This window comes from Dermacentor andersoni, chromosome 7 (assembly GCF_023375885.2).
Source record: "Dermacentor andersoni chromosome 7, qqDerAnde1_hic_scaffold, whole genome shotgun sequence".
NCBI lineage: Eukaryota > Metazoa > Arthropoda > Arachnida > Ixodida > Ixodidae > Dermacentor > Dermacentor andersoni.
The window spans coordinates 176,078,979-176,092,452 of record NC_092820.1 but is presented as its reverse complement, the minus strand read 5'-3'; the positions used below and the strand labels follow the sequence as shown (position 1 = coordinate 176,092,452).

Sequence of the window (13,474 nt, the reverse complement as noted above, 5' to 3'; positions counted from 1 at the left end):
TTCGTTCTTAGCAACCATTATCTCCGGGCACAAAGTATCTGTACTTCAGTAAACACTCAACCCGATGTATCACCGAATATCAAGCTCTTCCAACACGGCGGCCTTCCCGCGACGCAGTCGGCTTGGAAGGTATATGGCGGTGGCCGCTCAGTGTTGCCAGTCAAATCCCGACCTTTGCGGTACTCTGAAATTTTTTCCAGTGACTCTAGGTAGAGAGTAGGTATGGGCTGGACTAGATTTGAAATGAGAGAAGCTAGCAGTAAAATTGAGTATGAAGAACGACTGAGGAATGTGGAAGAAAGTAAATGGGCTGGCAGACTGTTGAGGTATCTGTACAAGAAAAACATTGATTCACAGTGAAGGAAAAGAACTAGGATGCTTACCAGCAAGTACGCGGCCTGTAGGGTGGGCAACACAGCAACAAAGAACGTCAAGCGGAAAGTCAGAGAGGCTGAAATAATCTCATGGGTGGCGGCAAAGGAAGAGAAACCTGTCATGAGTAACTACTTAAGAGGAAAAAACGAAATCAGGAAAGAAATAATTTATGATAACTCAAAGGGAAGCTCATTACTTTTCGAAGCGAGATCGGGATGCCTTAGAACACGCACCTATAAAGCGAGATATAAGAAGGAAGAAGAAGCATGTGCTTGCTGCGGCAAAGCTATAGGGAAACTATGCAGCATGTTTTGTTAGAATGTGAAGACGTCTGCCCAGCGGTCGATTTAGGCACCACTGGCCTCCTTAAAGCCCTTGGGTTCAGCGAGAGCACTGGAAAAGTAAACATGTACGCAGTAGGGATTATAGTAAGAGGCTGTTGGAGGATTGGTGGAAGAAAAGTAGGGAAACGACAAAAAACGGAGACGTACAAAAGCAAAGTTCGCAATAGGGGATCAGAAAATTTGGTTGTGGGAGTTCATAGTGTTTGTTTTTTTTTTCTTGTTTAACCTAGGTAGGACATTAGGCAGTATAATAGCAAGAGCTTGGTGGCGCAACCCACCGCCCCGTTCCAAAGGGGACGCTCATAACATCCATAGATCCATCCAGAAGTCCTGTGGAAGGAAAAGAAGATCATGGAGATGAATAAACATTGATGTAATGAAAACATGTATGACATACCAGATTACCTCAAGCAGACTAGGTGACTGTTTTTCACCGTACCGTTTCGAAGAGAATGCCATTAAATCAGCATCGGCATCATTACCATTGTATTGTGCCATTTGACATGCGCGCCGCGTAGCATCGATACGTACAAACTTTGCATTGCATTTCCGTTATATTCCATAAGGTGTCCCGACATGTAGAAGTTGAATACATATATATGCAACTGCTACATGTCGCATGCAAATGCTATAGCAGTTGCATGCTGCATGTAGCTGACCATGGATGTAGCAGGCTAGGCGACTATCTGTCACCATCCCGTTTCGAAGGGGACGCCATCATTGTCATCGCCACCATCAAAGGCAACGTGCCATGCCACGGGTCAAAGGATGTTGCACATGCGCCACGTAGTCTGGATACCTGCGTTTGCTCTTCGGTACACGTTATGGCGCCTCCTCTACGAATCGCTGAAGAAGCGATTCGTAGAACGACGCGCGCGGCTGCAACCAGGCAACATCGGACTGGGCAGACCGCTGTGCAGAGAGCAGGACAAGCCGCAGCTCGCCATCGACGCCGGGCGAAGAGTTCAGACCATTCTCGTGAATACGACTTGGTTCTGGCCTCTGGCTTACGCTGTGACTGCTGCGTGTGCCGCGCATGCCTGTGACTTTTTTGTCCTTCCCATGCACGCCTACTTCATAAATGCACCTTACATGTCCCTTTCGCCCTTTGCCACTTAATACCTTGTCCAATTAGCATTCCTACACTTCTGCCTTTCCTCAATCCAGTCATTATGTTGATCCTTTCCCATACAAAATCGACAATAACAGGTGGCTGTTCCAGATCTCGCAGACGCGTTTCGGTGAAGGCGTACACGCTAAGAGCTTCGTCATTCAGCTGCGTTTGAATTTCCAGCCATGCATGCAGAGGAGCGGGCAACAGATGGCAGCCCTCCCTGAACGGCTGTTTTCTGCAGCTACTGGCAGGCGGCTACACAAGTTTATGCTACCGTCGTCGCGGTAGCAGCAGCTTGCGTCGCCATGAACGAAGGCGACTTTGCATTTCAAAGGGAAGCAATCTTTGCGAACTCCCCTGCACCGCCTCTGTTGCAGCTGTCTCGCCGAATAGCTTACACTTGGCTGCGGGACGGCGGCACCACCTCGGAGCGATGGTTCACACCATAGAGTTTCTCACTATAACACTTAGAGGGAAATCTGGCGCCACCGTCTATGGGAGTTTCCTAAGAGGCGCTGTGCCGTCATGAGAATAACGGTATATGTATGGTGTACTGGAATAGGATAGTGTGTCGTCCGGCGGCGAAAACGTGCCTCTTTTTGCGATGACGGTCGGGAGTGCTGGAGCACGGATGGATGGATGTTATGCGTCCCCTTTCGAACGGGGCGGTGGGTTGCGTCACCGAGCTGTTGCTATTATACTGCCTAATGTCCTACCTAGGTTAAACAATAAAAAAAGAACACTATGAACTCCCACAACCTAATTTTCTGATCCCCTATTGCGAACTGTGCTTTTGTACGTCTCCGTTTTTTGTTGTTTCCCTACTTTTCTTCCGCCAATCCTCCAATCGCCTCTTACTGCCGGTCTACTGCACTGGACGGATGGATGGATATTATGAGCGTCCCCTTTGGAACGGGGCGGTGGGTTGCGCCACCAAGCTCTTGCTACTATACTGCCTAATATCCTACCTAGGTTAAACAATGAAAAAAGGGAAAAAAAATGCACTCTGAACTACCACGCCCAAATTTTCTGATCCCCTATTGCGAACTGTACTTTCGTACGTCTCCGTCTTTTGTCGTTTCCCTACTTTTCTTCCACCAATCCTCCAGTCGCCTCTTACTAATGTCTATTGCGGACATGTTTGCTTTACCACTGCTCCCTCTGAACCCAAGGGCTTCAAGGAGGCCAGTGGTGCCTAAATCGACCGCTGGGTAGACGTCTTCACATTCTAATAAAACAGGCTCCGTATTTTCCCTAGCTTTACCGCAGCAAGCACATGCTTCTTCTTCCTTCTTATATCTCGCTTTATAGGTGCGTGTTCTAAGGCATCCCGATCTCGCTTCGAAAAGTAATGAGCTTCCCCTTGAGTTATCATAAATGGTTTCTTTCCTGATTTCGTTTTTTCCTCTTAAGTAGTTACTCATGGCAGGTTTCTTTTCCACTGCCGACACCCATGAGATTATCTCAGTCTCTCTGACTTTCCACTTGAGGTTCTTTGTTGATGTGTTGCACACCAGACAGGCCGCAGACTTGCTAGCAAGCTTCCTAGTTCTTTTCTTCCACTGTGAATTAAATTTTTTTCTGTTCAAATACCTCAACACTCTCCCAGCCCATTCACTTTCTTCCATATTCCTCAGCCGTTCTTCATACTCAATTTTACTGCGAGCTTCCCTCACTTCAAAACTAGTCCAGCCCATATCACCCTGCACAGCTTCATTTGTAGTCTTCCCGTGAGCGCCCAATGCGAGGCGACCCACTGACCTTTGGTTCCCGTCGAGTCCTGATTGTACCCCTGATTTATAGCAAACAACCGCATTTCCAAAAGTAAGTCCTGGAACCATTGCACCTTTCCACATACCTCGTAGGACCTCGTACCTATTGTATCCCCATAGCGCTCTGTGCTTCATTATGGCTGCATTTCTCTTCCCCTTGACTGTTATGGTTTTTTCCTGTGTTTCCATATATCCATTGCCTTCGTTTATCCATATAGCAAGGTATTTATATTCTGTTACCCGAGATATTTCTTGGCCCTGTATCTCCACTGTCTGTTCACTGTTCTCATAGAATACCATAACACCTGATTTTCTAACACTAAATTTCAAACCTAAATTGTTGCCTTCCTGTCCACAGACATTAGCCAGACGGGGCAAATCACTTTGCTTGTTAGCTAGCAATACAATGTCGTCCACATAAAATAAACCTGGAAGCTGCTGCTCTACTACTGTACCCGCCTGTTAGTATGAAAAAGTAAACCCAATATTACTTCCTTCTAGCGCCCTCTTCATCCTCACCATGTACATCATAAATAGCAGTGGGGATAAAGGGCACCCCTGCCTCAGTCCCTTGTTGATATCAACTTTCTCCTCGCTCCTCATCCCTTCCCATTCAATGCCAACGGTACTTTCTAGGTAAATCTCGCTCAAAAGCTGTGGACAATCGTCAGCTAAGCCTTCCCCTTCCATAATATCCCACAAAATGTTGTGATTTACGTTGTCATACGCTCCTGTAATGTCTTAAAAAGGCCACATATGTCGGTCTGCTTTCTACTCTTCATGTTTCAATACACTGAGTAAGAACAAATAAATTATCATCCAAACGCAGGCCTAGCTATTCTGAAGCCATCCTGAAGTCCTCCCAAAATGTCATGATTCTCTGCCATGCTGCTCACGTTGCGCATCCATTGCTCCGCCTGGCGACCGCGTGTACTGTCGCACCTGCGCCTCCAAGGGGAGGTTGGGTACCCCAAACAAGCGGCGCAGAAAGCAACTTCTTTCCAACCCTTATAAAGCTGATAGCGTTCAAAGGTACTTTACGCTGCAGAGCTCCTCGTTCAGGGCCTCCTTGAGCCAGATGAGACGGCGCGCGTGAGCACTACCTCGTAAGCTTCGCTGTGTACAGATTACAACAGGGCACATTAGGTCTGCGGCATTTTTATCTTCAAGAACAGGAAACTAACTAAAGTGTTACACTGAAAGTACCAATGTGTTACATTGAACGACGTGAACTCTGAAATGTGATATTTCTTCTAAATTTGAGCAACAACAGTGAAGCAAGATATTTTTGCGCACGTCCCTGTAGAACATCAGCTACACCCGTTTGCTTTCCAATCAATATCTGTCTCTCAATGATTTTTCGTCCCATCGCTCGATACGCGGTCCGCTTCTCTAGCAGGTATCTATAGGATGTACATATATAGACCCAAAACTCTACGTGCCTCTGCACTTCACATAGCCCTCTCGTTGCACGCGCTTCTAACGCAGCCTTTCGGCGGGACCACCGGACGCGGCGTCCCCTGGTGGACCGGTTCCGAAGCCTGGGCGCCTCCGAGTGGTTCCTCCAGCTGGCCAGCCGCGTCCTGGACATTCCGGAACGTTGGATCCAGCGACGCACCGACGACCAACACAACCCGGAGCTGGGTTCGCTGGTGCGGCGCTTCGCGCTGCACGAGTTCCTAGCCGTGGGCGTTGCCTGGCAGCACCGTAGCTTCCCGGGGCTCGAGGTCGACTACAGGGTCACGTGCGTCGAAGGTTACGCGGGCGCGAACTGCAGCGAGCGCTGCCCAGGGCCCAACGAGAAAGTTGCCCGGTTCCGCTGCCTCGAGGGCGGGGCCAAGCAGTGCATGGACGGCTGGGCGGGCGCCGAGTGCGAGCGGCCCGTGTGTGCCGAGGGCTGCGACGCCGAGCACGGGTTCTGCGAGAAGCCCGGCGAGTGCCTGTGCCGCATGGGTTGGGAAGGAAGCCGCTGCGACCGCTGCACGCCCATGCCCGGATGCGTGCACGGCGCGTGCAACGCGAGCTTCGAGTGCAACTGTCTGCCCGGCTGGGACGGCTTCTTCTGCAACCGCCGTACGTCTTTCGATCTTTTGTTGCAAGAGGCTCAATCCTCTATTGCGTGCCACGTGTGCAATGCGAGATGTGCTCTCTGCTGGTGTTTTACTTGCGATAGCAAGCTGTAGTTGAAAAAGAAAGCAAGGACAAAATCCAGGGAACTCATTCTCGTAAATTTCTTTCCGCTGACTCTACTCAACAAGAGATCAAAGGAAAACACGTTTCGGCACCTATGCGAGTGGCATGATGAGTACATCATCATCATCATCATCATCAGCCTGGCTACGCCCACTGCAGGGCAAAGGCCTCTCCCATACCTCTCCAACGACCCCGTTCATGTGCTAATTGTGGCCATGTTGTTCCTGCAAACTTCTTAATCTCATCCGCCCACCTTACTTTCTTCCGCTCCCTGCCACGGTTCCCTTCTCTTGAAATCCAGTCCGTAATCCTTAATGACCATAGGTTATCTTCCCTCCTCATTCCTTCCGTGCCCATGCCCATTTCTTTTTCTTGATTTCAACTAAGATGTCATTAACTCGCGTTTGTTCCCTCACCCAATCTGCCCTCTTCTCATCCCCTTAATGTTACACACATCAATCTTCTTTCCATATCTCGTTGCGTCGTCCTCAATTTAAGTAGAACCCATTTCGTAAGCCTCCAGGTTTCTGCCCCGTAGGTGAGTACTGATGAGTACATGAATGGACAAATGTGTAGTGATAATGCCATGCCGAGTGCTGATGATGCCACCTGCATAGTTGGTGAAACGTCTGTGTATTCTTTTGATCTTGTTGAGAGAACCCAGTGCAAAAAAGTTTACAAGCAAATTATAGTTAGTGTTTGCACTGGTTTGTGTAAGCTTGTCTGAAGCCACTTTTTTGTCATATGCGAAATCGCGCAACAATAAACAACGTGGCCGGAAAAAGCGCAGAGGTGTGCACCTAAATTTTGAAATCCGCCAAGCTCCACAGCAGCAGTAGACATCATTATCTTTTCGATGATCGCCAATAAAACTAATAATAAATTTGCACACACTAACGTTTTAATTAATGACTTGGAGAAATGTTTAAATTTCGAAATTAAGGTCGGGCAGTAGCCAAATCATGACATTAGAATAAAAACTTTCTGCCTTGCACCAGCTTGAATAAATTCGTGTAGTCAAAACCTACAGAGAGACGCTTTCTTCTACCAGTTCCGTATTATGTGAACATAGTAAAACTGTTGAAGAGAGCAGCAGTTGTTTCATGCCGTATTTCGAACCCGTATTTCTCGAAACTTGTCTGAGGTCGTCGTCGCATAAACACACTGTGTGCGTTGTATGTGTTGTCAGGATTGGGGGCTCAATCCCATCGCTCGTGATCCGTTGTCAAGATTGGAGTCGGGCATGAATTAGAAGGTAGCTGGCCCATGCCGTCGTCCGACTTATCCACGCTGAGGACGTTGATGAAGGGAAGGACTGCTTCTCATCGAGAACGAGGAATATGGGTTTATTTACAGTATCTACATCAGTCTAGCATGACTGCAAGAGAAAGTACATCAGTCCAACATGATTGTTTGAGAGAGGTGTCAGTCTAACATGACTACTTGAGAGAGTCTCCTGAGCAGCCGCACAACAGCGGTTTATAAACACTCGGTCCTCCCCTCGGTACCCAAGTGACGGAAACGTTCGTCCAGTCATTGTAAACACGCCGCCTCTCCGCGGGACGGCTTACACACACACACACACACACACACACACACACGCACACACACACGCACACGCACACGCACACGCACACGCACACACGCACACGCACACGCACACACGCACACGCACACGCACACGCACACACACACACACACACACACACACACAGGTTCACGGTCCGGAACCGACGTCACACGGACTTCGTAGAACTCGGAGCTGACCCCGACAGCGCGGCCGCGTGCCCATTGTCTTGCGTCTTGGACGGCGCGTGGGAAGAGGCCTTCGAAGATATTCCCGCGGCATCTCCCCCGATCGGGTAGGCGGTGTCGTGTTGCGGCACAAAGCCTGCTTCGTCGAACTCATTCAGTCACAACGGCGACGAGGCTAGAGCGTAACGCCAAGGAAAGTTGCCGCCACTGTCGAAACTGGCCGGCACAACTTGCACTGCAGCTGGCCGTTCTTAACAGTGTATACCACCTGTTTTTTTTTTCTGAGCTCGAGCAGCTTAAAAAAAAATAAAACGCCTAGTGACAGATTTCAAGAAGAGGCGGAAATCTTGTGCATGTAATAAGCCGAAACGTCCCGGTAGCTACTTAAGATATTTACTAATTCTTAATAACTTTAGGGCGCATGTTGCAATAGTAAAGTTAAGACCCAGTATAGGGGTGAAGCACCAGACTATATAGCACCCCTTCCCAGATATAGGCCCTTTACAGCACCATACCCATGGGCGCCGCCATATTTGGTCACGTGCCCACGATTGAGCACCTTCGGATCGGCGTTTGCTCGTTGTTGACAATGCCCGCCGCGGCCGCAGGCACGGCTCAGACAGCCACTATTTCGGCTCTCCTGGTGCGCAACGAGCGGGCAGACGACATAATACTGGCCAGAGCTGCTGAGGCAAATTTCATTTGTCCTCTCTGTCTGCACTGAAGTCTTCTTATGTGCGAGCCTACCGGCTGAAGGCGACTAATGTAGCGGTGTGACGTTTGCTTTTACCCTGTATATTATACTGTGTTCTACTTTTTACACTGCCAGTTTGTAAGGATGCTATTGCCGTACGCCTGTTGCCGTCATTACCTGTATATGCGACGACTTCGCTCGGGAATAGACGTGTGCCTGTTCGCGACCTGCTCCGACCACGGTGGTTTGTTCCGACGCCGTCATTGTTGTGGCCAGCGCTGATAAGATAAATTGGGAATGGTGTTCGGATTACAACGATTTTAGAATGAACGTGCGGGTAGAAGTGGTGCAAGCGGCCGAGTGATCGCTCGCATGCTGTTTGATTTCCGGCGCATAAAGAAAACTCGCGGTGCCCGCCCATAGTATTTCGCGTTTGACTTGGCTACTATTGAAAGAAGGACGAGTATGTCGGTGGCGCTTGCGTGGGTTGTACGTAGCGCTCACTTTATCGAAGCTCAAGTGCATTCTGGTATATTTTGTGCGAGCGGGATCGGTAACGCCGTGCTGTTGCTGCAGTCGGCCAGAGATTGGCTGTCCAGCGCCGGCACTTGTGCACGCCCTGCAGAAAGGGCAAACGGTCGCCAACGCGGGCAGTGCAACCGATGGAGCTCGTGCGCATATTTCATGGCACGCCTTCAAGTCTGTCGCAGTTTTTGAAATTCGTGACAGAGCACGTCTTCCCTCTGCTGTTATAGACTTAGCAGTACTAAACGATATCGGGCCTCTCGGCCGAACTTTGTTGGAGCGGCCGGCTGCGGCTGATGCCTGTGTACCAAAATACTTTCTATGGGGAACCAGCGCTGGATAGGCGGCGCGTCGAAAAGAGCGCGTTGCACGCCGCCCTGGTGACGAAACGCGGCATATTCCAGCCGCTCGACCAGACGATACACGGAGACGACACGTCCGCGGCCGTTTCATAGTTCGCACATATGGTTCGCATGTTTCCGTTTTCGCACCGCTTCAAGTGGACAGTTTTCGTAAAGAAGCTAGCGCCATCAAGTGAAGGAATGACGAAAGAAGCTTTTTAAGCGTTATGTTTTTCACAGTGTGTCGCGGCGAGCACGTGTGTTTCTTTAATGGTTGCGCCGTGTGCTGTTCCCATGCTTGTGCGGCAGTCTGCCTCGCAAATCTAGAAGCTACGGCGCCGGTCTTGCTGCGCTATGGTTTCGGAAGTATTAGTTCGCCTGAAGACATTCCATACTTCTCTGGCTAGACATAAGAAATTCTGATGTTACTTTGCCACAGCAGTCAATGGAGAAGAAAGCTCTATCGCATCAGCTGACTCGGGCAAGCAAAGGTTTGAGTGCTCCGCTGCTTGATCCGTAACAACCCTGGCTACATTTAGCCCTTATTAGATAAGTTTACCGGATGCATCTCAGCGCCGAGTCCTCATCCGCATGCGCATCCTTAAAAACATAGGCGGCTTAGTCGCGCGTGCGCCGGCAGTATGCGCACACAACTCGTATTACAAGGCAGCTTCCCTGCCACATAATTCTTGGCAATGAATGGAAACTATTTACCTTTCGTATCGCTCGCTTGTTGTGGTGGCATTGGAAGGAGCTTGGCGGTGGTATTGCGAAGGAAAAATGTTGGTACACATGCCGGATGGTGCATGCTATTGCTCATTTTGTTTCCGACGAAATGTCGACTGCAGATTCTGCTGTTTGGTACTGGCTGGCACGCCTGACCGTCTTCACTGTCGAATAAACCAAGCACACTCGCGAAATTCAATTTAGAAACCAGCCCGACACCGCTTGACAGGGCGACAAGACGGGAACTTACTCCGCTCGCCCGACTGCTTGGATCCAACGCCGCCTCCGTTCTTGTTCGTACGGTTTAGACGGAAAGACGCAGAAGGATACATCCTCCCTTATTCCGACGTAGTTGTGGCACTAGTATACGCAACAGTACCGTCGGCGTCCTTTTGTTTTCCTTCGACTTTCAGCGCACGCAACGCCGCTACCAGTAGCAATTTTCGTCCGCGGGAGCGGCTGCATTGTGCACGTTCTGACCGCCAGGGTGGCGCTGCAGGTGTCGTGAAAACTCCAGCGCTGGTTCCCCATAATCCATGCTCTTACAAATTTTTGCCTGCGCTAAAGCACTGGTAGTAGTACTAGTAACTTGCTGCTTCTAATCTGTTGCAGCCATGTGTGGTCAAGGATGTCATGCAACCCGGGGCTACTGCGAGAAGCCAGGACAGTGCAGGTGCGTATTTTCGGCATGTTACAAACGGCCTTGCGTCATCCCTATGTGTTTCATAATATATGTATGGGTCTAACAATCGAGCTTTAGTAGGAAGCTTCAGCTCGGGTGTACCTGCATATATACATGTAAAAGGATAATTCGTCTTTTCTCGGCCACCACTGGACCAAATCTGACGAGGTGTGTTGCATTCAAAAGAGAAACTTAAAATCTAGTGACTGTTGGCTTTGAATTTTCGATTTATGCCGGCAATGTTTTATTAAAGATTGGAAAAAAATTAAAAATATTCAGAAAACGAAACTATCAAGTATACTACTCTCTAACTCAGCAAGAAAAGAAACGATATCACAATTTTGGGAAGGGCATGTGATAGTGCATCTAAAGCAGACAAAATTTATATGTTACGCATTAATATGAAAAAATTCAAGAATATGTAAATACAGTTTTTGCAGAATCCTTGTACACAACGTAATAAATTCACGTAAGTTATAAATTAACATATCGAATTTGTCCGCTTTGAATGATCTAATGATGCCGTTTACAGAACCGCAATATCTGTTCTTGATGCAGAGCTATTAATTTATGAACTTCGCGCTTCTATTTTTTTTTTTTTTTTTGCAGGCTTCTGAATTTTCGAAAATCCTTTTGAAAAATTCAGGCCATAAATTGAAATTCCGCTTCCAACAGCCACTACAATTTAACTTTCTCTCTTAAATGCGACAAATTTCATTAAAATCGGTCCAGGAGTTATCTCAGAAAAGCGTTCTTGCGTTTTATATGTATTTGAGTAGGCCGCGTCGGAGTTGGGCCCGAGCTAAAGCTTCAAACGCAAAAACGCCTTTTTGAGATTACGCGAAGACTGATTTCAATGAAATCTGTTGCATTTGAGAAAGAAAGTTAAATTCTAGTGACTGTTTAAGCGGAATTTCGATTTAGGGCCTGAATATTGTTTAAAAGATTTTTCAAAAATTCGAAGGTTTGAAAAAAATAGAACCACGAAGTTTACAAATTAATAGCTCTGAGTCAAAAACAGATATTGCGCTTCTGTAAACGGCGTCTATTAGAACATTCAAAGCAGACAAATTTGATAGCTCATTTTATATCTTACATGAATTTATTACGTTGTCTACAAGGGTTCTGCAAAAGCTGTATTTCCATATTATAAATTTTTTTTTAGATTCATGTGCAACATATCAATGTTGTCTGCTTTAGATGTACTATTAGATGCAATTCACAGAACCGTGCTATCATTTTCCTTGCTGAGCTCCGGGGCTGTAAACGTTATAGTATCGTCTTTTGAAAATTTTCGGTTTTTGCCCATGTTTAATAAAACATTAACGACCTAAATAAAAAATTCGAAACCAACCGTCACTAGATTTTAAGTTTTTCTTTTAAATGCAACCAGCCTCGTCAAGTTTGGTGCAGTGGTTGCCAAGAAAAACGAATTCTTCTTTTACATTTATTTAGATAGGTGCACCCGAGCTAAAGCTTCCTCTTAAGAATGGCGCTTTAGCTTTAGTCTCCCTGTGCAACACAGGAATGCTTTCAATGCGCGAAATGGAGGTATTTTTCGCACTTAAAAGGAATCTCTAACTCGGGAGCTCCTTCTGTGTGAGCACGAAGAAGTAGCTTTTTCTGGGCAACAAGTGGGTCGAATTTGATGAGCTTGTTTGCACCTGAAGGAAGTGGCGGCCGGTTCTTTTTATCTAAGCCATCAAGCTTTTTAAATAAGAATTGTTAAGAATTGAAAAATAAATCAAGTATCAAGTTTACAACTCAGTAACTCAGCAATAAAAACGCTACAACAATTTTGTAAATTGCAACTAATAATACACCTAAAGCTGACAAAACTGATATAGTATAAGCCACTCCGAAATGTACCACTAAATTATGAAAATGACTTCTACGAAACCCTCGTAAACACCGTAACAATTTCACTTACGCTGTGCTTTATATCTCAAGTGTGTACGCTTGGAATGTTCGCACAGATGCATTTTATAAAACTTCGGCATCTGTTCTTGGTGCAGAGTTGCGAGTTTGTAAACTTCGTGCTTCAACTTCATTCGGATCGGTCCAGGGTATGATGTCTCATGGAAGCATTTCAGGGTCTTACATGTAATTGTATGGGCGGGATCGGAGTTAACTCGGAGCTAAACCTTGCACTTAAAAGAAAAGAAAAAAATGAAAAGGTTGCAGTGGCATAGCCTGGCGAAAAGAGGCCTGTTGCTGTGCTAGTTGGTTCATTATGCTGAAGAGAAGAATCAGCGCAACTGCATAGACAAGGAACAAGTCAGGCAACGTATTGAACGTACTGCTCTGTTTCTGTCGGAAGAAATTGCAGAAGCCCACTCAAGGGAACCCTTAACTCGAAGCTGCGTCGGTTGGGCCCAAGAGAAACGAAGGCCCGCGTGCATCAGACGGTTTTTATTGTTATTATTTGTATGAATATAAATATTTTTATCGTTGCCATGGCAGTACAACATTTCTTTCCCACGTCGATAGCCGAACGAGTTCACCGATACCGCTTTAAACGGGCCTTTTATTACGGATCTAAACACGTATCGGTTTGTAACACGGAAAGAGAGAGAGAGAGGGTGCTTAAAAAGGGACCAACAAGTAGTACTAATGTTCAGGGTGCCCATTTTTTTCAGTGCACAACGGGAAGCTTACCGGCTAGGATCGTGCAGTATCAAGGCGGAAAAACGCTGCGCGACATCTTATACCGGAATATCTTGCTGGACTAGTCGGTGCATATGGACGAGTTCGACCAGGAGGCCGTTATCAACAGGGACGGCAGGAAGGAAGCGAGGAATACCGCTGACTAACAGCTTAATTTAATTGAAGGCATGTGGGAACATATGCAACAAAGCAAAAGAAAATCCAACTTCTAGAAAATAGGAAAAATAAAATTGCGCATCTGAATGACGTTCCTATCTTCCTCGTTGTCAGTGTCGCAATGACGCTG

At 47.2% G+C, this 13,474-nt stretch overlaps 1 protein-coding gene across 2 annotated transcripts in view; it reads left to right on the top strand.

The window, feature by feature from the left end:
- The window catches only part of LOC126533285 (uncharacterized), a 109,042-nt gene that overhangs the window by 41,516 nt on the left and 54,052 nt on the right, over positions 1 to 13,474 (top strand). Inside the window, exons 4-6 of one of the 2 annotated variants that reach the window (XM_055071663.2) lie at positions 5,094 to 5,678; positions 10,452 to 10,512; positions 13,161 to 13,418. In XM_055071663.2, coding sequence (XP_054927638.1) covers positions 5,094 to 5,678; positions 10,452 to 10,512; positions 13,161 to 13,347 — 833 coding nt within the window. In that variant the 3' untranslated portion in view covers positions 13,348 to 13,418. Of the gene's footprint in view, positions 1 to 5,093; positions 5,679 to 10,451; positions 10,513 to 13,160; positions 13,419 to 13,474 lie in introns of those variants that run through there. The other variant, XM_050180545.3, reaches the window with a different exon arrangement.